The sequence below is a fragment of the Podarcis vaucheri genome (assembly GCF_965113315.1).
Source record: "Podarcis vaucheri genome assembly, chromosome: 17".
Taxonomy (NCBI): domain Eukaryota; kingdom Metazoa; phylum Chordata; class Lepidosauria; order Squamata; family Lacertidae; genus Podarcis; species Podarcis vaucheri.
Genome location: NC_138755.1, coordinates 34,513,961 through 34,538,357, shown reverse-complemented (window position 1 = coordinate 34,538,357; position 24,397 = coordinate 34,513,961). Strand labels below are relative to the sequence as shown.

General features: G+C 44.3%; 1 protein-coding gene across 1 annotated transcript in view; it reads left to right on the top strand.

Annotated features, from left to right (window-relative positions):
• Positions 1–12,402: 12,402 nt before the first annotated feature.
• TNKS (tankyrase) overlaps positions 12,403–24,397 on the top strand; it is a 72,081-nt gene continuing 60,086 nt past the window's right edge. Inside the window, exons 1-3 of the mRNA XM_082204592.1 lie at positions 12,403–13,006; positions 19,543–19,767; positions 21,524–21,619. Coding sequence (XP_082060718.1) covers positions 12,448–13,006; positions 19,543–19,767; positions 21,524–21,619 — 880 coding nt within the window. The 5' untranslated portion in view covers positions 12,403–12,447. The remainder of the gene's footprint in view (positions 13,007–19,542; positions 19,768–21,523; positions 21,620–24,397) is intronic.

Below are 24,397 nucleotides of genomic sequence, written 5' to 3'. Positions count from 1 at the left end.
GGGGTTGGATATCTCCATACCCTCCAACATTTCTCCAATGAAAAAAGGGACATTCTAAGGAAAAGTGGGACATTCTGGGATCAAATAAGAAACTGGGATGGCTTCTCTAAATCAGGGACATACCTGGAAAATAGGGACACTTGGAGGGTTGGGAAGTGGACTGTAGTCCAAGAGAACTTATGCTGTATAAATGTGTCACTCTTTAAGGTGTCATAAGACTCTTTGTTATTTTTATCCGACAGCGATAGAAGCAAAATGTCAGATACTGAAATAATATTTTATGGGGTGTCAGTATTCCAGAACAAAACAAAACACCAAATTATTTTGAGAGTATCTGATGAATTTTTCGCATCAAGCTTCATACTGGAGAATTTGGGGGAGCAAATTCATATACTGAGAGAGAGAGGACCGTTTTGCCTCAAATGACTGTTTTGTAATTCTGGAACAATTAATTTGTATGAAGGATGAAATTAATGCAAACTTCTAAGAAACCTGTTGGGTTTTTTCCCCCCCTCAGGAGAGGATAATAGTTGGGTGTTGTGTTTAGATGGTTTTTTGGGTGGGGGGTCTTTCAACTGATGTGCTACTCTGAGTGCTGTCGTGTTTTCTGGACAATTCAGCTTAATGTATTATTTCTTTTCCTTCCCGGTTTAATGCGGTAGAGATGACTGCTGGTTTTACAAGATATCCCAGGACCTTTCGTGCTAGGAAGGTCACTTGGAATTAAAAAGGGGCCTCTGAAACCGAATTCCAGCTCCAACACTACTAGGCAGGAGGAGAGAAGCAGCCTGTGAGCCTTTGAATTCTGTAGTCTCACATCTTGACTCTCTGTTATTCTCCCTGCCTGTGTATATTAGCCTGACCAAAGTGGCGCTAACGTTTTGTTTTCAGAGAGAGCTATCCAATTCTCTTTTGTTCTTGGAAGCATGAGATGCTAACCCCTTGGAAATTTTCCAGACTACCCATTTCTGGGGTACATTTGACCAGTCCAAGACTGTTTCATGAGGGCACTTTAAAGTGTCTCTTACTTTCAGTTTTCTATAAATATGCTCTCTTGCGAAAAGCAAGTCCAAAGCAAAATCCTCTTGCAGTTAGTTCCCTTGGCTTGGCCAAGCTATGTGCAACACAGGGCCTTGCAGAAGAAGGAAAAACATACACTCTTGAACGTGAGCCTGGCCAGGGAGGTCTTCTAAAAATCGCCACTGGCATCTTGATCGCAGATCTGTTATCACCAACTGTACCAGGGAAGTATTCAAAAACAGTTTTCTTTGGTTTTTCTCTTTCTGTTCGGGTTGCCTGTTTTTCCAGTGGTTTCTGTAGCCTTTAGTGAGAGCTGGCTCTGCAGATGTTGTTGGTGATAATGCTGTCTACTCCAGGGGTGAGAAAGCATGTCTGAGAAATATGGGCCCTTTCAGGCTCCCAAGCTTCAATTATTATTATTATTATTATTATTATTATTATTATTATTATTATTAATTTATTTATTTATTTTTACCCCACCCATCTGGCTGGGTTTCCCCAGCCACTCTGGGCGGCTTTCAACAGAATATTAAAATTGTTGTTGTTGTTGTTTAGTTGTTTAGTCATGTCCGACTCTTCATGATCCCATGGACCAGAGCACGCCAGGCACTCCTGTCTTCTACTGCCTCCCACAGTTTGGTCAAACTCATGCTGGTAGCTTCAAGGACACTGTCCAACCATCTCGTCCTCTGTCGTCCCCTTCTCCTTGTGCCCTCCATCTTTCCCAACATCAGGGTCTTTTCCAGGGAGTCTTCTCTTCTCATGAGGTGGCCAAAGTACTGGAGCCTCAGCTTCACAATCTGTCCTTCCAGTGAGCACTCAGGGCTGATTTCCTTAAGAATGGAGAGGTTTGGTCTTCTTGCAGTCCATGGGACTCTCAAGAGTCTCCTCCAGCACCATAATTCAAAACAATAAATTCTTCGGCGATCAGCCTTCTTTATGGACCAGCTCTCACTTCCATACATCACTACTGGGAAAATAGTCTATTAAACATTAAAAGCTTCCCTAAACAGGGCTGCCTTCAGATGTCTTCTTCTTTCTCATTGTATATCCTCTTCCATCAGCCTGAGGGCCTCATTCCTTATTGCACAACCCTTTGGGAGCCACATACTGATAGTGGGTGGGGCCAGAGGCAAATGTAGACAGAGCAAGGGATGCAACTCTTAATCACATGCGCACCCCCCCTCCCCAAATCACAGCATGCAAGAGGCATTATCAGGAGGAGGACACAATCCACTCAAGGAAGATGTGGAGTGAGACTGGTGATGGGCGTAGTCTGGGAGGGCCATGTTTGTTCCTGGAATCTGTGCTTCCTGACCCCAGCTCTACTCCTTCAGTTACAAGAGCAAACCAGGCTTCTTTTTCTCTGGCCAGTGCCAGACCCTCCAAGTGTCCCTATTTTCCAGGGACAATCCTGGATATACAGAAGCCGTCCTGGTTTCTGATTTGATCCCAGAAAGTCCCACTTTCCCTTGGGACATCCCTATTTTCACCAGAGAAAGGTTGGAGGGTATGGAGTTCTGCGACCCCTGAGCCATGTTCTCCATGTAACTATACAACCTTTAAAGGTAAAGGTAAAGGGACCCCTGACCCTTAGGTCCAGTCGTGACCGACTCTGGGGTTGCGGTGCTGATCTCGCTTTATTGGCCGAGGGAGCCGGCGTACAGCTTCTGGGTTATGTGGCCAGCATGACTAAGCCGCTTCTGGCGAACCAGAGCAGCGCACAGAAATGCTGTTTACCTTCCCGCTGGAGCAGTACCTATTTATCTACTTGCACTTTGACGTGCTTTTGAACTGCTAGGTTGGCAGGAGCAGGGACCAAACAACGGGAACTCACCCCGTCGCGGGGATTCGAACTGCCGCCCTTCTGATCGGCAAGTCCTAATCTCTATGGTTTAGCCCACAGCGCCACCCGCGTCCCTTATACAACCTTTAGAAGACATATAAAGGCAGCCCCACATAGGAAAATTTTAAATGTTTAATTATGTTTTTATATATGTTGGAAGCCGCCCAGAGTGTCTGGGGCAACCCAGTCAGATGAGTGGGGTATAAATAACAAAATTATTATTACAATTGTAATAAATAAAAACCTGCCCTTATTCCCTTATGGGGGACACAAGAGCCCTTATAGAGTCCTTTGTAGGTTCTCTATCGGTAGGAGAAAATAACAGAGGCCAACCAGAGAATATTGAGAAGCAAAGCAGCTAGTAAGCCTGATCTTTATTGAAACTGTTGCAACAGGGTGCTCCCCTCACACACAGGAAAGGGGGAGGACCCAGAACAAAGGTGTGCCCACCCTTATAAATTTTAAACTGACCGCCTTGGAGTCCAAGACCACCCCCCCCCCCGATACATCATACCTACATCACAGAAAGGGCGGTCTACAACAGAAATCTGAGTGCGTTGTTTATCTCCTGTCTGGCAGGTTACCTGTTAATGGTTACTTGATTGGATACCCTGGGGAGCCTGGCCAGTCTTTTGTAATGATAAATACTTAGTTCCTGAGCCAGGTCACAGGCTCACCCTATTCATACACAGACATACCCTTAAGACAGGATTTGTGAACAAAAAGACAATGGGGAGGCTTTTCCATTTTCCTTCGACCTTGCTGAGAAATATTTGAGGTCAATTTGGGAAGGACAAAATGGTTTCAGGACCTTTTCTGTGGCGTTTCAGACATGTGGTTTATATATGCAGCTATGAACATTGTGTGTGTGTGTGTGTGTGTGTGTGTGTGGCCTTAATTTTTTTTATTTCACAATTATTATGGAATAGGACATCCCTATTTTCATCGGAGAAATGTTAGAGTACGCAGTTGACAACCCTTTATGTTCTTTACTTTCTTCAGGTGCTCCCCTATCAGTTGAGTTGATGTTATTATTCCAATGCAAGGTTGCTACCTGTTTTATTGGCCCGTGGCTCCTGAGTCTTTCATGACAGCCTGCAGTAAGGAAATCTAGCAGATGGTGCTTTTTCCAGGAATGGAGAGAGAGAATGTGTGTGTGTGTGGGGGGAATTCTTTGGTTAAATCTCTGCACCTAAGACTACTGTTGAAGCACAAAGGGAAGGCTGGGGGGGGGGAGGTGGGCCCCACATTCCTTAACACAATTGTGGAGATGGGGGGGCGGGGGGGGGCAGAGGCTTGCCAAAGGCCTCCTAGTACTTTCCACTGGCCAAGGTGGCCTTTGAACTGGGATCATATGTGATGTGGATGCACGCTTCTGCTGGAGGCAAATAATGCTTATTCCAGAGAATTGGAGGAAACCTTGAAAGCAAGACTGACACTTGTGATAAGTGCAGACACCCCCTCCCCATCAATTTTGCAACTGCGCCGGGAAAACAAGCCTGGCAACTTTCCATATCATCTCAAAAGCAGCAAAACGTGTTCCACCAGAAGCTGACTGCGGGACAGAATAAATGCCCATGTGTCCAAGCGATGCCTTTCTTTCATCACTTTTCATCACCTCTCCTATAAGCTACAGTCTTATTGCTTTCCCTTGAATGGTGGTCCGTGCAGCCGGCTAGGCGAGATGAGCTCTGGTGATGCAGATACCGGGCTGCAGATCCAGAGGAGCACAGCATTGTGAGGAGAGAACTGCTGCGTGAGGCGGCTGCAGTCACCTTCCTTATCCACAAAGGGTCCAGCCTCCCCACTAGTACAAACATCCATTCGGAGCAGGAGAGTGGAACTTGTGAGCTGTGATACTCGCAGGGTGGCTTTAGGCCAGGCACAGTTTCTCAGCCTTAACCTACCTCACAGGGTTGTTGTGAGGATAAAATGGGGAGGAAGAGAACCGTGTGTGTTGCCTTGAGCTCCTCGGGATATAAATATGGCAAATAAGTAATAAATACAAATATTTAAGCTTAGGCCCACATCGGCTCTGGATGGTCTTCTAAGTGTAAGCGAGTACAGTGGTACCTCAGGTTAAGAACTTAATTCGTTCTGGAGGTCTGTTCTTAACCTGAAACTGTTCTTAACCTGAGGTACCACTTTAGCTAATGGGGCCTCCCGCTGCCGCTGCGCGATTTCTGTTCTTATCCTGAGGTAAAGTTCTTAACCCGAGGTACTATTTCTGGGTTAGTGGCGTCTGTAACCTGAAGCATCTGTAACCTGAAGTGTATGTAACCCGAGGTATCACTGTATTTGACTAGATTGCTGGGGAGAGGGTACTTGAGTAGAGAGCTGCTAGGTGCCACACTTTGGGAAATCCCATTGCACGCTGCTCTGCTCCCTCTTTCTTCCCATCTAGGGCAGCCCTGCCCTCTGCCTACCCCACAGAGCTGCTGAGTCAAGTGGGGCTGAGCCTTGGCAGTGACAGACTCTCTTCCTCCTCCTCCTCCTCCTCCCCCCCCCCCCCCCGGCAATCTAGTGATTGCTTTGAACTACCCAAGGGAGGGAGGCAAGGAGCAGTGGTCATGGAGAAGCAATGGGATGCTGCTCCCTTTTAGCCGCCACTGCCACTGCTGCTTGAGACGAACATCAGCCCATCGTCTTCCAAGGAGTGTGGTGGAGTCTCCTACTTTGGAGGTCTTTAAGCAGAGGCTTGACAACCATATGTCAGGAGTGCTCTGATGGTGTTTCCTGCTTGGCAGGGGGTTGGACTCGATGGCCCTTGGGGTCTCTTCCAACTCTATGATTCTATTCTATTCTATTCTATTCTATTCTATTCTATTCTATTCTATTCTATTCTATCCTATTCTATTCCCTGAGCCCTGTGGCAGTGCTGGCGGGGGAAATGGGGACATTCCAGGATCAAATCAGAAGCTGGGGTGGGTTTCATAATTCTGGGACTTTCCTTGGAAAATAGGGACACTTAGAGGGTATGAGAGTAGTGTTTTCCAGTACAGTGGTACCTTGGGTTACAGACGCTTCAGGTTACAGACTCCGCTAACCCAAAAATAGTACTTCGAGTTGTTGTAAACAAAAACTGCCCTTTTCCCTTATGGGGTATCCAAGAGCCCATATAGAGTCCTTACATAGGTTCCCTATTGGTAGGAGAAGATAACAGAGGCCAACCAGAGAATATTGAGAAGCAAAGCAGCTAGCAAGCCTGATCTTTATTGATCTGTTGCAACAGGGTGCTCCCCTCACCCGCAGGAAAGGAGGAGGAACCCAGAACAATGGCATGCAAGGCCTTATAAAGATTTTTGAAATTGCTACCCTGTAGATCCATGGGGTCATGAAGAGTCGGACATGACTAAACGACTAAACAACAACAACAAAGATCAAGACCACCCCCAGAAACATCATACATGCATCACAGAAAAGGCGGTCTAAAACAGAAATTTGAATGTTGTTTTTCCTTTTCCCCTCAGGTTATCTGATTGCCTTTCCTGATTGCCTTTCCTGATAGTCTGTCACCCATTAAAATGCTGATTACTCAATTCCGCAGACAATGGGAAGGCTCCCTGACCCCCTTCCCTCCTTGCAGGGAGAACATTTGGTCACTTTGGGAATCAGGTCGGTCTTCCTGTGCTGATCTATGTACGTGCTTGGTTGGTACACTTATGAACATAACCATATATCTAAGACCTCAAAATTCCTATCACAGGGTTAAGAATTTTGCTTCAGGATGAGAACAGAAGTCGTGCGGCAGCAGAGGGAGGCCCCATTAGCTAAAGTGGTACCTCAGATTAAGAACAGTTTCAGGTTAAGAATGGACCTCCAGAACGACTTAAGGTTTTAACCCGAGGTGCCACTGTAAAGTGCTGGGGAACCTTGCAAGGCTTATTAAAGGTAAAGGGACCCCTGACCATTAGGTCCAGTTGTGGCCGACTCTGGGGTTGTGGTGCTCATCTTGCTTCACTGGCCGAGGGAGCCGGCATACAGCTTCCAGGTCATGTGGCCAGCATGACTAAGCCGCTTCTGGCGAACCAGAGCAGCACACGGAAACGCCATTTGCCTTCCTGCTGGTAAAAGGTAAAGGTACCCCTGCCCGTACGGGGCCAGTCTTGACACACTCTAGGGTTGTGCGCTCATCTCACTCTAGAGGCCGGGAGCCAGCGCTGTCCGCAGACACTTCCGGTTCACGTGGCCAGCATGACGAAGCTGCTCCGGTGAACCGGCACCAGAGCAGCACACGGAACGCCGTTTACCTTCCCGCTATAAAGCAGTCCCTATTTATCTACTTGCACCCGGGGGTGCTTTCGAACTGCTAGGTTGGCAGGCGCTGGGACCGAGCAACGGGAGCGCACCCCGCCGCGGGGATTCAAACTGCCGACCATGCGATCGGCAAGTCCTAGGCGCTGAGGTTTTACCCACAGCGCCACCCGCATCCCTATAGGTACCGCTGGAGCAGTACCTATTTATCTACTTGCACTTTTTGTGCTTTCGAACTGCTAGGTTGGCAGGCGCAGGGACTGAGCAATGGGAGCTCACCCCGTCACGGGGATTCAAACCACCGACCTTCTGATCGGCAAGTCCTATGCTCTGTGGTTTAATCCACAGCGCCACCCACGTCCCATTGCAAGGCTTATTAGATGATATTCAAAGAGAAGATCACTTTTGACAGGCATGCTTTCTTGAAGGATAACATGCCTGCTTCCACTGAACTTCTGCAATGTTTGGCGTGTCAGGGGGTTGCTCTTGGTTCATCGTGCGTTCCAAGAATCCTGGCTGGTGCCCTGCATGGGCAGAGCATGCTTTTTTCTCCCTCTCTCCCAAATATGCCCCAGGACAATCTGTAACGCACTGACAGATGTGCTCAGCAGACAAGCTAATGTGGAAAGAGTTCCCCGGAGGTGGAAAGTCTGAAAACCTCTCCCTTAACAAAGTTTTAACTGTATTTGGTAAGGGTTGCTGCTGGGAATTGCAGCTTTGTGGGAAGTCAGCGACAGTGCTCAGAATTCTTTGAGAGGGGGAATGTGCTTTGAAGGTGGCTGTGGGTGTAGCTCAAAAAAAGTTAAGGTTGGAAAAGGTTTGGCTGAGGAAGGTGGAATAAACTTAACTAGTAAATGCAGTAAGACTGCCTCCATGTGGTTATCTGAGTAACCTGATTAACTTTTGGCCTTGGCTGTTGACAGCAAAGATAAAAGGAAGACTTGTATCATCGCTGCAATTGGTTTCAACTTTGCATTTCAACCCCTGTTGCAAGCCTGAAATCTGTGAGGCTGAAATGTGATTTCCCCTCTCCCCTTTTTGGTCCATTTTGGATGCTGAACCTTTATTGTTGTTGTTGGTATATGTCTGTCTCCAGAGACAATGGAGTGTGCCTCAGGAGGTGGAGTCAAATTGCTGCATTAGCAGCACCAAAGTGAGCTTACCCAGGGTGCAAGTCTGGGCAGTGTGTATGGACATCCTGGGCTGTACAGAGGACAAATTTGGCAGGGGGCAGTTTGGGGAGAGAATTAATTATATGCTATGCTCCTGGAAGGGCCGCGGGTGGTGCTGTGGGTTAAACCACAGAGCCTAGGGCAGGGGTCTGCAACCTTTAAGACAAAAAGAGCCGCTTGGACCCGTTTCCGAAGGAAAAAAACCTGGGAGCCACAAAACTCATCATTATAAAAATAACATTTTTGTCACTTTTTATTATTATTTCTTTGTTTGACCCCTCAGAATTACTCCTCCTCATAGAAATAAACATTAAATTAACAAGTTACCTTTTTGTGTGTGTGTGTGTGTTCTTCACTCCCCTTCAAAACAGTGACCAGCGTACATGCCCCCTTTCAATGTAGTGGGTGGGCGGAGAGGCGGGAAGGTGGCGTCGGGACGGTGCGTGACTAACGCACGCACCGCCCCATGCGACGTCACAGCCAGTACAGCGCCCGCCACAGTGGGGAGTGTCGGGGCGCACAATGCGCCTCCTCCCCTCGCTAGTATCTGCCCCGGAGCCGCGGCAAAGGTGTAAAAGAGCCACATGCGGCTCCGGAGCCGCGGGTTGCAGACCCCTGGCCTAGGGCTTGCCGATCAGAAGGTCGGCGGTCCGAATCCCTGCAACGGGGTGAGTTCCCGCTGCTCAGTCCCAGCTCCTGCCAACTTAGCAGTTCGAAAGCACGTCAAGTAGATAAATAGGTACCACTCCGGCGGGAAGGTAAACGGCATTTCCGTGCGCTGCTCTGGTTCGCCAGAAGCGGCTTAGTCATGCTGGCCACATGACCCGGAAGCTGTACGCCGGCTCCCTCAGCCAATAAAAGGAGATGAGCACTGCAACCCTAGAGTCAGCCACGACTGGACCTAATGATCAGGGGTCCCTTTACCTTTTTATGCTCCTGCAAACAAACCCCTGCTTCTTCACATTTTGCAATGTATTTCTGTGCACTAGCATTTTTTTTTTAATGTAAAAAGTTGCATACAAATTTCTTTCTGGTGTATGCATTGAAAAGCATGTATTTCACATAAAGAGTGCACACAGCAGGATGGAACAGGGTGCAAGGAACCTCTGAGTTCCAGTGAGACCAAAAGCACATTGGAATTCTCTGATCATCCCATCCCTAGTAGAGAACACCCCCTGGTGACTATGTTTTATATCTCGCACAATTCCCCTTGCAACTGATGTGTCGGATTCCTCTGTTGGGCAACATTAAAGCTCATCTGAAAGAGAATGCTGGATATAGCCCAGCATAAGAAATACAACACAAATTCCACATGCAAAACCAAACACCATCCCTAATATGAATAAGAGTGCCACAATTTAAGTAACATAATCAAATGAAACTCTTGATTCTATTTTGGATGAAGTTGGCTCTGTTGTTTCCAAGGCTTTGGGCTGCTCATCTGGTAGTTCTAGAATCCATCTTGCCTCAGCTACCAAGGGCTTAAAGAATTCTGATTGAAAGAGTCTCCCCTTAGGTGGAGATTCCTCCAGTTATTATCACAGAATGTGGAAATGGTGCATCCAAAATAATATGCAAAAGGTTAATGCTGTAGCACAGAATCCTGCTATGTCATATGCCTGAGGCATTTCCCCCCCCCCAGTTAGTTGAATTATCAACTGTTGTTAAGTTTTAACTGTTAGAGCAGCAAGTATATTGTGTTATGCTACTGTCTGCCTCAGAGTGAGTCTGTAAATGTCAGTCAGTCTCAGATAATTTTGTTTTATTTAGATGCAGGAGTTGGTAAACGGACAACTGAGGGATGAGGAATTTGCTTTAAATAAATGGATGTTAATTAGAGATAAATCTGCAAAATAAGCAGAATGAAAAAGGGGAAGAAATGGAAGTATCTGAGAAAGAGACTGGGAATCCAGTTTTTTTTTGGGAAATGTATTAAATTAGCTTTAATTTGGTGTTGATGTGTTATAAATTTTAAAAATAAATAAAAATTAATTGACAAAAGAAGAAAGTGAGGTTTGCAGCATAAACCAGCACTAAACCAGCACACCACTTTGGCACCAGTTTGCAATCAGTTGGACAAAGTTGGAGGTTTAGCCATTTCCTTGTGACCCCTGTCTGAGTGTGTTATAAGAATTTTAAGGTCTCAAATATAGAATATTCCTAAATGTGACGCGGGTGGCACTGTGGTCTAAACCACTGAGCCTCTTGGGCTTGCCGATCAGAAGGTCGGTGGTTCGAATCCCCGTGATGGAGTGAGCTGCTGTTGCTCTGTCCCAGCTCCTGCCAGCCTAGCAATTCAAAAGCACACCAGTGCAAGTAGATAATTAAGTATCGCTGTGGTGGGGAGGTAAACAGCATTTCCATGTGCTCTGGTTTCCATCATGGTATTCCGTTGCGCCAGAAGCGGTTTAGTCATGCTGGCCACATGATCCGGAAAGCTGTCTGTGGACAAACGCCTGCTCCCTTGGCTTGAAAGCGAGATGAGCGCCGCAACCCCATAGTCGCATTTGACTGAACTAAACCATCCAGGGGTCCTTTATTTTTACCTTTTTTATTCATAAATGCACACATATATGAACCATGAGTCTGAAATAGTATGGGAGAGTAATCCTGAAGCCATTTGACTCTCCCAATGACCTCAAATATTCATCTACAATGGGGGAAGCCTTCTCATTGTCTTTTTGATTGTAAATCCTGTCTTAAGGGCATATTTGTGTATGAATAGGTTGAGCCTGTGACCTAGAGTCAGGAACAAAAGTGTTAAGCATCACAAAAGAATGGCCAAACTGCCCAGGTAATGCAATCAGTGACAATTATCAGGTATCCTGGCAGACAGGATTTCTGCTGTATACCACCTCCTTCTGTGATGTATGTGTGATTTTTTTTTTTGGGGGGTGGTGGTCTTGGGCTACAGGGTGGTCAACTTCAACTCTATGTAAGGTTTTGCGCCCCGTTCTTCAGGGTTTCCCTCCCTCCTGCTTTTGGTGAGTGGGGACCCTGTTGCAACAGTTTATTTTCCTTCAATAAAGATCAGGCTTACTAGCCGCTTTACTTCTGGTTGGCCTTTGTTATTTTAATCGTACAGATAGGGAACCCACTTAAGGACTCTATTCGGGCTCTGGAATATCCCCAAAGGGAAAGGGATCAGTTTTTTTCTTATAACAAGTGTAAATTACTCATTTCGGAGAGCAGCACAAAACATGAGGTTTGCAGCAAAAACTGCACAAAACTTAGGCACCTGCTTGGAGTCAATTAGACAAGGTTGGATTTATTGGCAATAACTTGTGACCCCGATTTGCTGTTGTCATTCAGTTTAGGGGAGCGGCACAAAACATAGGGTTTCCGGCACAAAACTAGCACAAAACTTTGGCATCCAGAATTTCTGGGTCACACACTAATGAAGCTTGGGATAGTAAACATCCAGAGGAACAAACAGAAGCTCAGCTTTAAAAGCAGAAGAATTCAAGTAGGCAGGAAGACTCTCAAGATTGCATGTGCCTAAGGTGAGATTGGTTATCTTGTTGTAAATTAATTAAGTTTGGAATTGGACTGTAAATAGGTTTCCGGCATCCCCTCTAGGCTTCGGATTTTATAGCCCTTCCTATAGAAGTGGCCGATAAAAAGAGGTCAAACCAGCTGGGCGAGCTTAATCTAGCAGATAACCCCTTTTTTATGAGGAGACTTTGCATAACTAAAGAATTGGCTAAGTACAGGTGAAATGGATAGTGGGAGTCCCTTCTGATGTCATCAAAGTGTGCAGGAAAGACAACAATAATAATAATAATAATAATAATAATAATAATAATAATAATAATTAATAATAATACTACTTTATTATTTATACCCCGCCCATCTTCCAACAAAACACTAAAATACAAAGAAGAGAGTCTTAAGCCCTATCTGTCTGTTTCCTTGGAAGCAAGCTCCCCTCTTCAGCAGGGCTTACTCCCAAGTCAGCAGGCAAGAAAGAGCTGGCTCACTTTTAGGCCCCGCGCAGGGAACCAGTTCCCTACGCGCTTCCGTAGCCATCACGACGCGTGACGTCACGTCCCACCAGCCCGCGCGCTGATTGGCTGCGAGGAGGCGGAAGCGAGGGCGGGCGCTCCGTCGCCGTTGCCGCAGTGACAGGACCGGGCCGCTCTTAAGAGCTGGGAAATGGCGGCGGCTTCGTCGTCGCGTCGCTCCCAGCAGCAGCAGCAGCAGCAGCAGCATCACCCGCCTCACCACCCGGCCGCGACTCCCGCGTCGCCGCCGCCGCCGCAGAGCCCCGGCCTTTCCACCCTCGGAGCTTCCCCTCAGCAGAGGCCCAGCCTAGCCGGGCCTGAGGGGGAGGCTCACGGAGGTAGCGGCCGGGAGGCGGCGGCGGAGAGGCCTTTCTCCCCGGAGAGCGTCTGCGAGGCCGCCGGGCCTCCTCCCCCTCCGGGCTCGGGCGCCAGCAGCGCCGCCAACAGCAGCAGCAGCAGCAGCAGCTCCGGCTCGTCGCCGTCGTCGTCGTCCTCGGCCGCTTCCAGCCCGGCCGCCGCCGAGAGCCCCGAGCCGCCCGCCCCGCCTCTGCAGCCGCCCCCCGCGCCCGTGGGAAGCGGCACTTTCCGGGAGCTGCTGGAGGCCTGTCGCAATGGGGACGTGACCCGCGTCCGGCGCCTGGTGGATGCCACCAACGTCAACGCCAAGGATATGGCGGGGAGGAAATCCACCCCCTTGCACTTCGCGGCAGGTGAGGGGGCGCCGGGGATGGGGCGGGCAGCTGCCTGGGGCGCGTTGCCCCGAGAGGGTCCTCTGGTGCTTGCGGGGAATGGTCCCCTTGCAACGCTTAAGTGTGCTTAATCCGGGAAGGGAATGTCGTTGTTGTTGTTGTTGTTGTTGAGTCGTTTAGTCGTGTCCGCCTCTTCGTGACCCCATGGACCAGAGCACGCCAGGCACTCCTGTTTTCCACTTGCTCCCGCAGTTTGGTCAAACTCATGTTGGCCTCTTCGAGAACACTGTCCAACCACCTTGTCCTCTGTCGTCCCCTTCTCCTTGTGCCCTCCATCTTTCCCAACACCAGGGTCTTTTCCAGAGAGTCTTCTCTTCTCATGAGGTGGCCAAAGTCTTGGAGCCTCAGCTTCAGGATCTGTCCTTCCAGCGAGCACTCAGGGCTGATTTCCTTCAGAACAGAGAGGTTTGATCTTCTTGCAGTCCATGGGACTCTCAAGAGTCTCTTCCAGCACCATAATTCAAAAGCATCAATTCTTCGGCGATCAGCCTTCTTTATGGTCCAGCTCTCACTTCCATACACTTGGGAAAACCATAGCTTTACCTATATGGACCTTTGTTGGCAAGGTGATGTCTCTGCTTTTTAAGATGCTGTCTGGGTTTGTCATTGCTTTTGCACCCCAATATTACACTCCCCCATCTGTACGAGGTTGAACATGGTTGCAGAAGAGGCAGAAAGGTTTTTTACTTTCATAATAATAATAATAATAATAATAATAATTTATTTATACCCCGCCCATCTGGCTGGGCTTCCCCAGCCACTCTGGGTGGCTTCCAACCAAGTATTAAAATACAGTAGGAATGCTCCTTCCACATAGATCAGAGGCAGAGAGGGCAGAAAACTTGTCTGTTTATAATTTGACACCCAGGTGGTTGGCTTCCTGCTGGGTGGGTAGTGGGTGGACGGGCCTCCGCCCTGCTTGTTGTGGTCCACTCTGCTTGTAGTGGCTGGATCAACAGCTCCTCCTCCAGCCCAGAGGGCTGCGCAGCAATCACACACCTATCCTGTATATGTGTGTCCCACACACAGGGGCAGCAAGGGAAGGGGCATGGAGGCAGTAGTTGCCCTTTCCAGGAGCAGCCTCTGCCTACTTGGCCCTTTCTCTCTGGGCTGCCCGATTGGGAGGATTGGGCCCTCTGACAGGTTCCCACTTCCCTACTGGGGGGGGGGGGAATGTGTAACTGAACCAAGGGGTAGGAGGTGGTGGTTGCTGCCTCCCTGGGGCAGCCATCCACCCCACTGCTCTTTTTCATTCACTTTCCCCTTTTTTGTGGGTGGTAGTCTGGAGGAAGGGGCCTAGTATATAAGTAAGCAAGCAAGTAAGCAAGCAAGAAAGAAAGAAAGAAAGAAAGAAAGAAAGGGGAGGAGTTGCTGCTGCCTCCTCCTGCTCTGTTTGGGCAGTCCAGCAGGGAGGAACAAATCCTTTCAGGTAAGAGCTGCCTCTGCCCAGACTCCCCCCCCCCCAAGGAATAGCAAGGAGAATTGGTGATTAGTTAGCTGCCCAGAAGGAATGCCCATCTGTTCTTTCTCTCTCTCTGCTAATATTGGACTCCCAGCAGGGGTGATGAGGGAAGACAAGAAGGCCTTGAAAGTTCTCTGACTGTGGGCCTGCTATAAACTAAGCCACCCTGGAGAGGTGAATGGTCATGAGCTTTTTAAGTTCTTCATTCGCCACCTCTTAAAGGACAAGGGTGTAGACTAGAGGCCCATAGGCCCTTGATGTCACGTTAAGGTGAAGCATCAGGTGCTTCTAAGGACCACTTCACATATTGCAACATTACTGCTATTAATATTTCAGGTGTATACCGTAAAATGTTGATGAGGCAACCACTTGTATCCTGTTGGTACAGATTTTAGCACAGGAGTAGTGAATGTGTTATCCTCAAGATATTGCTGGACTTCCATCAGCCCCAGCCTGCTTTGCCATTGGTCAGGGATGATGGAGGTTGTAGTCCAAAAACATCTGGAGGGCCCCACATTGGTTACCACTGCATTCTGTGGTTGAGGTTTTTATGATACCTTAGACTGGTATAAGTTTTTGTGAATTGGAATCTGCTATTTTTCTCTGCAGATAACTGCTACCATGAGTTGCCCACTCTGTGTGAGCAGTTTAGTGTTGGCGTGATAAACTTGTGTGAGATTGCTGCTCTTGTCTCCAAAGTACAGTGTGATTTATTGAGTTTGCAGAATATGGAGGGAGAGTTTGCATGAGTTACTTTATTGGCCTTTTCGTGCAAATATTATATAACATTGTTTATTACATTTGTTAGTCACTTTGTAGCAAAAAGTCCCATCTCGCCCCCACTAAACGATGAGCATTACATTTTAGAATGCACTGAGAAGAGCATTCTACAAATGAAAAGGCCACCACTGAAAAACAGATTTGTTCACATGAGCAGTTAATTGTGGAAGGGGGGGTTTGTTGGGTTGTTGTTTTTTATTATGATTATCTACTTTGTGGTTTTATATTCTGATTTTATCCTGTGAATCTCCCTGAGGTATAGGGCGGTATAGAAATTCAATAAATAAATAAATAGGCTAGTTGTGAGAACTGTCTCAGAGAGCCAGCAGAGTCTGCACCTCCTAATTTAGTGTATTCTTGTTGGCAAACTTCAGCTTCTGTTGCCATGTAATGAGTGAAGAGGCTCTAGTAAGTATAGTAAGTATAGAACTAATGCTTCTCTTTTCTCAAAAGTATTGTGTATCTTAGTTAGAGCTTAGGACTTTTCCTGAAAGTCACACTAAAAGGACAAGTCCACATCTGTGCTTACAGAATCGTAGAGTTGGAAGGGACCCTGAGGGTCATCTAGTGCAACCCCTACAATGCAGGCCTCTCAGGAAGATCATACGTGGCAGGTATATGCAACTCGGTGGTATCCAGAGTAGATCCACTGAGATGAATGGACCTAAATTGGTCATGTACATTAATTTCAAAGGGTCTAGCCTGAATATGACATAACACTAGATACAATCCATATTTATGTAGCTTTTAGATTCAAGAGGACATCAGACCAGTATCTGGTGTTTACTTCATATAAAATGTTTACTTTAATACCCACGGTTTTAAAGGATTTATGTCAACTGAAGAAAGTGTTCAAAAAGTTGGTTTAAAGGGGTTACATGAAAAAATTGATGCAAATCTCATTGGTATTTATTAGATTTGCTGAGCTGACAAATAGGATGTGTCTGACCTTAAGGAGCTCAGCTTGGGATTTCCTAGGGTGTTTTTCTGTGCCATGTTCATGGAGCCTTTTTTAGTATCAAGGGCAACTGACCCACAGAAAAAAATCAATTGGGGGCTGCACACAACTAGTAGTCAGGTAATTAACTGTACTCTATTCTCTTATAAATATCATAGGTTCATATATTGTAATGGCTGCAAGATAATGCTGGGGTTTTGCTTAGCTCCTCAGGTGGGGATCAAGTGATTAGCCTAAACCAGGCATGGCCAAACTTGGCCCTCCAGATGTTTTCGGACTACAATTCCCATCATCCCTGACCACTGATCCTGTTAGCTAGGGATGATGTGAGCTGTAGTCCCAAAACATTTGGAGGGCCAAGTTTGGCCATGCCTGGGCTAAACAATATAACTACTACTCCTAGAGAGAGGCGGGAGTAAAGACACTATGAATTAATACTTCTCTGGGAGCAGGAAAGACAGGTGAGGGGGGAATCTTGGAGCACTTTTCAGTAGCAGCACTCAATTGGTTGCTGTACCCTCTGGCCCTTTCTGGAAGGAAGTGGCTCCCTAGAAATGCTTAGAGGCTGGTTGAGATTAAACATGTGACAGCACCCACCTCATAGATTAGAAGTTCCCATCCTTGGTGCAGGTCCCCCATCTTCGAGGAGACATATGTTCAAATCTCTACTTAGCCATGAGGCTTACTGGCTGGCCCTCTCAGCTTACTCTACCTCATGGGGTGGTTGTGAGATAGAATAGGGGGAGGGAAGCATGCCCTGAGCAATTTGAAGAAGAGTTAGGGGGATGTAGTGTCTCCTGCACTACACGGATGACTGTCTTCTGGTGGGCCAATTTTTCTTTTTCCTTTTCTCTGAACAAAACTTATTGTAGCTCAGTCTAGCAGCTGAACGATATGAGGAGTAAGCAAAATAAAAAAAATTCCTTCCAGTAGCACCTTAAAGACCAACTAAGTTAGTTCTTGGTATGAGCTTTCGTGTGCATGCACACTTCTTCAGATATGCATGCACACGAAAGCTCATACCAAGAACTAACTTAGTTGGTCTTTAAGGTGCTACTGGAAGGAATTTTTTTATTTTGACTATGGCAGACCAACACGGCTACCTATCTGTAACAGGAGTAAGCAAGTTTTTCTTTTCCAAAACTAGCTATTCCTTCTTTCAAGTAGGTTTCTCCCAAACATAGGTGGCCCTAATCTCACACTAGTTACCAAATTTAAGAATTCCTGAAAGGCATCCATGTTGTCCCCTTCTGTCTTACAACTCACAGACAATTTTGACAAGAATCGGAAACTACTGTTTATTAGGTTATACGCGATGTGTGTTTTTTCCAAATCAAATTCATATTTTTGCTTGCATTACTTTTTTGTATGTAGGTACAATTTTACTCACTATTTGCAGTTATTATTTAAAAAAAATGTATTGTTTACACCTTTGTCTAGGACAGCAGTTTTCAAACTTGTCATGGACCCTTTGAAAATGAGTGGGGGCCTCAGTGGATGACTTAAACATTTTTCTTCCGTGCACCATCAAAACCAGTGCAGTATTATGAAAAACATGATAGTTGGGTACCAAAGGAATAAAACTGGAAATTTGTTTGTCTCCTTTATATGCCGGTGCCAAAACCAGACAATCACAATCAGTAACTTTTTGGCAGTTTGAGATATATGGCTTCATTGACTAATAACTAAGAAAGCTGAACATGTCTGGTACACTAAAATTACAGGTTTACTCAAAATACAGCATTGGGCACCCAGACTATGAACCCTAGGCCTTGTTACCCTATGCAGTAAATTCAGTATTGGCCCTAGCAAGCTTGATCACTTATGTAAAAAAAAAATTACAAATCAAATGCAGCACCAAGTACAAATATTCTTACCAATTCTGCATTCTTTCCACAGTCTACATAAATGGCATCGTAAGCCACCAAGAGCTTCTGGACTAGGACAATTTGCAAATAAAAATCTTAGTCAAATCCAGTACTAGGTAATTTAATCCTGTGCTCTTGGCAGTTAATAGCTAGTTTGGTATATGTTCTGGGGTTTCAACCCTGAAGGCAGAGAAATGTGGACCTCATAACTACAGAGTAGGCACATTTCATTTTGGGGTGTTGTAGAAAGAGACAAGTAAAAGTGCCATTATTAAAGCCGTTAGCGCTGTCTCATGTGGGTTACAATACCCATCCTTAGTCAATTGTGTTCAGAAATGATGAAGTCAGATTACAAGTGAACATAATAGCAACTGGAGCTACTGCCGAATGAAAAACCTTAAAGAGATGAGACTGGAAATAAAGGGGTCTCTTTATCCTTTTTTAAAAAAAAGTGGTGAACTGTGAGAAGAGAACACTAGTTCTCCACATATCTCATAGGTTTTTTTGGGTTAAATATTCTAGTGTAAGGACTATTGATTTAAAATTATGGTTTTGTACTCAGGCTGAGATTATGCAGTAAGTGATGCTGCTTGCTCATAATCTCAGATACAAAGAATCCTCAGCCTCAGAAAAAAAACAACACTGGGCATACTCAAAGTAAAAAAGAAGGTGCTAGTCTTGTCATGAAGTTCGGTTGTGTATGGGAGGCAATTTACTAGCACCGTGGTCAATAGGTCATCTGGATCCCAGAATACCAAAAGAACTGTGCCATCTGCGGAAGTGTTTTGCTATAGAAATAGAGAAGCAAATATATTAAGCATTTCAGTGGACTCTTAAGCAGGGATCTTGTGTTTGCTGCCCCATTTTCTTGAGCAATGTTAGCCTTATGGCATGGTATTTCAGGCTGTTCAGTTCTGTGTCTGTCCTCACCTGCACTAAAATAATTACTCATATGACCCAAAAGTGTGCCTTAGAACAATACTTTTTCAGTGCTCTTATACCATTGATAACATTTTTGTTATTTAGACTGATAGGAAGGAGAACTTGCTAAAATGGCAGTTTCATCAGGGATTTCATTGGGGCTGTTTCAATAGAGGAAAGGGCTGAATCCCCTTCCACATGTTGTGTGATCCTAGTCCAGATTGGGACTCCCTGTGGTTACTTCTTGAAAACCACCACCAAATACACAGATGCCAATGCAAAAATGTATTTACTGTTGTGATTTGGCCCTCTGGTGGTACAAACAGGTAGGAAGGAGCTACCCTAAACTACATGAAATTAGCAAGAAAATAGTATTCCATATTCATGAATCCAATCTAAGTCTTAGTTTGCACAATGTACTAGGTGAACTATATATATATTTGTTTGTTCTAAATGTTTGTATAGTTCAACATTTTAATGGTTTTTCTCAAATTACATATTTTTGCAGGTTTTGGAAGAAAGGATGTAGTGGAACACTTATTACAGACAGGAGCCAATGTCCATGCTCGTGACGATGGTGGCTTGATACCTCTTCATAATGCCTGTTCATTCGGTCATGCTGAGGTAGTCAGCCTGTTGCTGTGTCAGGGTGCAGATCCAAATGCCAGAGACAACTGGAATTATACTCCTCTTCATGAAGCTGCTATCAAAGGCAAGATAGATGTGTGTATTGGTAAGTGCATCTTTCCAAAAATATGTCTTTTTTCAGTGGTTTTCAATAGTATTATATCTTATGGGCCCATAGTTGTTACTGTATTTACTCAAGTCTAATGCGTCATTGAATCTAATGCACACCTCAGTTTTCAGAACCTTGAAACCAAAGTATTTGCTGGCGAATGTAAATGTGTCATCAATTCTAATGCGCACATCAATTTTTGCAACTTAATTTGGTCCCAAAAGGTGAGCATTAGAATTGAGTAAATACGGTATCTTATAACAATAATACTGATACCAAAGCAAAAATATTCAGGTGCTACAGAATGTCTGGAAAGGCCTCTTTACATCAGTTCCTCTATATTTATCAGCAAACTGTTATGAAATATACAGAGAACTTAACTGATACAATCTTTGTTTTGGCTATTCATCAACTTCCTTGGTTCTTTGTTTTTTGATGAAGGATTCTGATTATATCTCCATTATCAGCTCACAGGTATTATCCCCAGACCAACTCGCCCATCGTGCATAAACCTCTTGTGTTTATCTTTCTTTCTGCAGCTAGATTGTTAGTGGCCTCCTGTTGGAAGTCCAAATCATGTCCTTCCTGAGAGGAGTGGCTAGCGAAAGATCAGAATATCTGACATATAAATGGAGAGTCCTTAAGTGTTCATTAAAAACATATCTTTTTTATTTGACATGGTAAAAGTTTTTTCATATGTTAACTCTGTTGAACAGCCCACTAAACCCCCTGCAGGTAAACTTGTGGAGAGGCTTTATTGACAACTGAATTGACTCTCTCACACACACCCCTTTTTAAATATGTGATAGTTGAATGCGGTATTGAATTCTCAATTGTTTTCAGGTTTTCCTTCCCATTGTATTTTTCCTTTTATTTTTTCTATTTCTGCATGCATTTGTATTCAGGTCTCTTTTCACTTTTAAGGTATTTTTGTATTGGTTTATATTAACAAATTTCTATTTTTTTTAAAAAATGAAGGATTTTGGTCAGATAAATTATATTATTTGTTCACCCTAAAGAATAAGGGAGAAAAAAAGGAAAAGTGAGCATGATCCTTAATTATCTGGAATCCCTTTTGAAAGAAAAAGAAATTTACATGGCTACCTGCTAGTGTAAAACACTGCACAATACTTCAGTTTATTGCTTTAGTTTCATGCTTTCATCTGTATAGGAGTGTAATAGCTAATATATGAAAAACTAAGCTGAACAAAAGCCAGCATTATTAGTAATCCAAAGTCAGACAACTTGCTGTTACTGCTATGCTACCACCACACTATTCTATGCATAGCCTGTGCAGATTTACAGTCTAATAATTGTCTGGTAAGGCTTTGTAGCTTGCTAGCCTTCTGGAAAAAAGATAACTAGGGATGCAATTCTGTGAGCTCTTTTCTGGTAGCTAGGCCTGTTGAACTCAATGAGACTTGCATCTGAGTAGACATGTATAAGATAGCACTGCAAATCTATGTAAGACAACTATACTTGATGTTCAGGAACTGCATGGCTAACTCCATGGGCCAAATGAGGCTGCTTTTTTCTTTGAGCAACAACTGCCCTCTCCTCTCCTTGGATAAGATACTTTTGAAACATGTTTCGAAGTCATTTGAAATGCAAAAAGGGAGGGGGAGATGCTCTCTTGATTGTGGCCGTGTGTTTGTGTGTGTGTGTAATACATTATATGGTTACTGGGACTATTTATGGCCAGTGTATTCATTCTGCAAGTCAGTTTTCAGAGCTTTCCTCCTTCTTTGCACAGTGCTACTGCAGCATGGAGCTGATCCAAATATTCGAAACACAGATGGGAAGTCGGCCTTGGATCTTGCAGATCCCTCTGCAAAAGCTGTACTTACAGGTGAGAAGTATTCAGGTTCTTGTTACCTTACTGTGTGTAATCAGTCTCTTAAACTACTACGGCACAAATGTACACAGCATGTTTACAGATTTCATTGTAGTACTTAGTGAGGACCAAATGTTATAAATATTATTTATTTCATAAAATTTCATAAAGTTGCTTGTTGTACTTCCTTCCTTACGGCACTCTACAACTAACTTGCAGTTAATGTATTTTGGTTGAACTGTAGTGATACCGATATCATTTTTCTATATATTTACTTCATTTACTATAAACCATTTCAATCCTTTACAACTTATATACAGAAAGGAACTGATGATCATTTGTAGAATTAAAGAGAAAGTAGCATGTCTAAAGTTTACATGACGAAATATGCTGATTAAATGAAGTCTGCAGTTTTCCATATCTATTTAAAGGGCTTAGGAGTTGTAGCAAGGGATGAAAAGCTAAAATCTATATTTCTATTTTGGTGATTGATCAAGATGTCACTGTCTTTCTTGAGAGTCTCACATTTTGAGGATGTAAAAGACAGAGTACTGAGTAAAATGTTAGGAATGTAGTTTATTTTCTCATCTGTTTCTTTATTCACTTGCAAGCAAAAAGGAAGTCATTTGAGACTCATGGGGAATAGAAATGAGGGGTGTTTTTTATTTACGCGAGGATGACACAGTAGCTTGCTAGAATTATTATGGAAAGAAGAGTTTTACAAATTATGTGAATCCCTGATGACTTTTCTCATCAGAATGATTTTATTTAAAAAAATTATTATTTAGAATATTTATATCCCACTTTACAGCTCTGAAAGACTTTCATAAGCAGCTTACAAAAGGTTCTCAAGCTAAAATCATGCTCAAATCGAGTACAGGGACAGAAATTACATGGAGTCCATATGGAGCTGAGATTATTTAAGGCAGCATTTCTTTCCCTTGCCCTTTAGGGTGTTAAACCAGCTCTCACCAAAATCCTCTGCAGCAAGGGTGTGGAGCTGATCATCCATGCAGTTAGAGCAGGTGAAATACTCCTAGAGATGATAAAATAAATGTTTTTTAATGACACCAAATAAATTAGTCAGTTTTGGTCATTCCTTAGGGAAAATCTTCTAGTTCTTTCCTGCTAGACCTGATAACCTTGGTTAGTGCTTTAAGTAAGATAGCCATGTCTTCAAAATTTGTCAGCAGCTTGTGGCTTCTGAAAACTTTTCTCTGCACTTTGGATCTGACAGTTTAACTCTGTAGCCTGTAGTTTTTTAAGACAATGCTTAACCAGAGTGTTCTTTTTGGCACCACATCTTCATTATATTGATATGGCACAAATACATCAGGCCAACAATTTGGGTTGCAACTAGAAACATATCAGTTACAGTACTTTTGTTAGCATTTACTGTTTGTTAAAAGAAAGGTGCTATTGTTGATTCCTGGAGTAACAACGTTGCTTGGTCAGGAATATGGCTGAATTGCTCCATATGTATACTGCAAATTGTTTACATCCTTTTTCTCCACAAGGTACCTAGAAATGCATTCTGAAAAATAGAGGGTAAAAGATCACAGATCAATCTCATTGTTTTCCAAGACCCCAGTGTTTCTTCCTGCCTTCTATGTTCCTGAGTAGGCAGTGAGGGTTGACTTTTGTTTCACACAAGCCAGCATTCCAACACCGTTTAGGCCACTGTGTCAATTTCACAGGCAAAGTTCTATAAATGCATAATCAGATCCTATGTCTTCAGCTGCAGCTAGTGAGTTCTTCAGTCTGATGCTGCTCATCTGCCAGGAAGGTAGAGAGATTGCTTATTTTAGGCTCAGCTAGTGCTGTAGCATGTAAGACAAGCCATCAGCCTATGCCAGTTCTTAGGGAAATTCCAGAAGTTAAAACAATTTCCTGTTATTTATTTAAATAGACCGCAATAATGAATTCTGTATGTTTTGTTAAGAAATCAAATTATTTAAAGTACAATTGATATGATCTGATCAAAGGGGATTATGAACAACCTCCTATAGCATCTCAGTTCACATCCTTGCTTTTAGCTAAGCTACGGTAGAGTCGTACTGTACTAAATTTGGCAGATAGTGGCAGCTAACAATCCACTGGGCTATTATTTTTATCCTTACGATAAGGTGAGGCATTTAGATGTCCAGTTAAATTGGTCTTCCAAGTGACCCCTACAATGTGCTGGGGTACAGAGAAGGCTAAGAACTCACTCATAAAGACCATTGGGTACATCACACATCTGGGTGAAAGAATACATGGAACTCAAGTCACTGAGGCCTCTGATACCACGTTTGGAACACTCAAGATTCATGTAAACCCTAAAGAGTTACAGAGAAGTTAAGCCAATACTCCACCTTGCATTGTACACTCAAGTATCTACTAGGGGACCTCAGACAGATCTTTCCCAGTCATTTATTCTGAGAGTAATACCTGGAGATGTACTCCAAATCTCACTTAAGCAGTGTGCCACTAACCGACACTGCCTTATTCCTAGCTTTTGTGATGCTGGTGTGTGAGAGAATCTGCTGTGAAAGGTATAGACCTGCACTATTTTCAGTTTTAAGTGTTTTTCTGCCTTTAATTATATCACCCTTCAGTTTAACTTCCCTCTCAGTCTTTTATCTGCTTTTAATGAAGGAGTTTATGTTTTGGCAAAGAAATGAAAATCCAGATAATGTGAATTTTTAATACTACATCTGTTCACAGGAGAAAGAAAACGTGCATTCGCCAGCTTATAACAAAGGGAAAAGAAAAGCAAATGTTCCCAAGCAAGCACATTGCTAGGTACTTAAA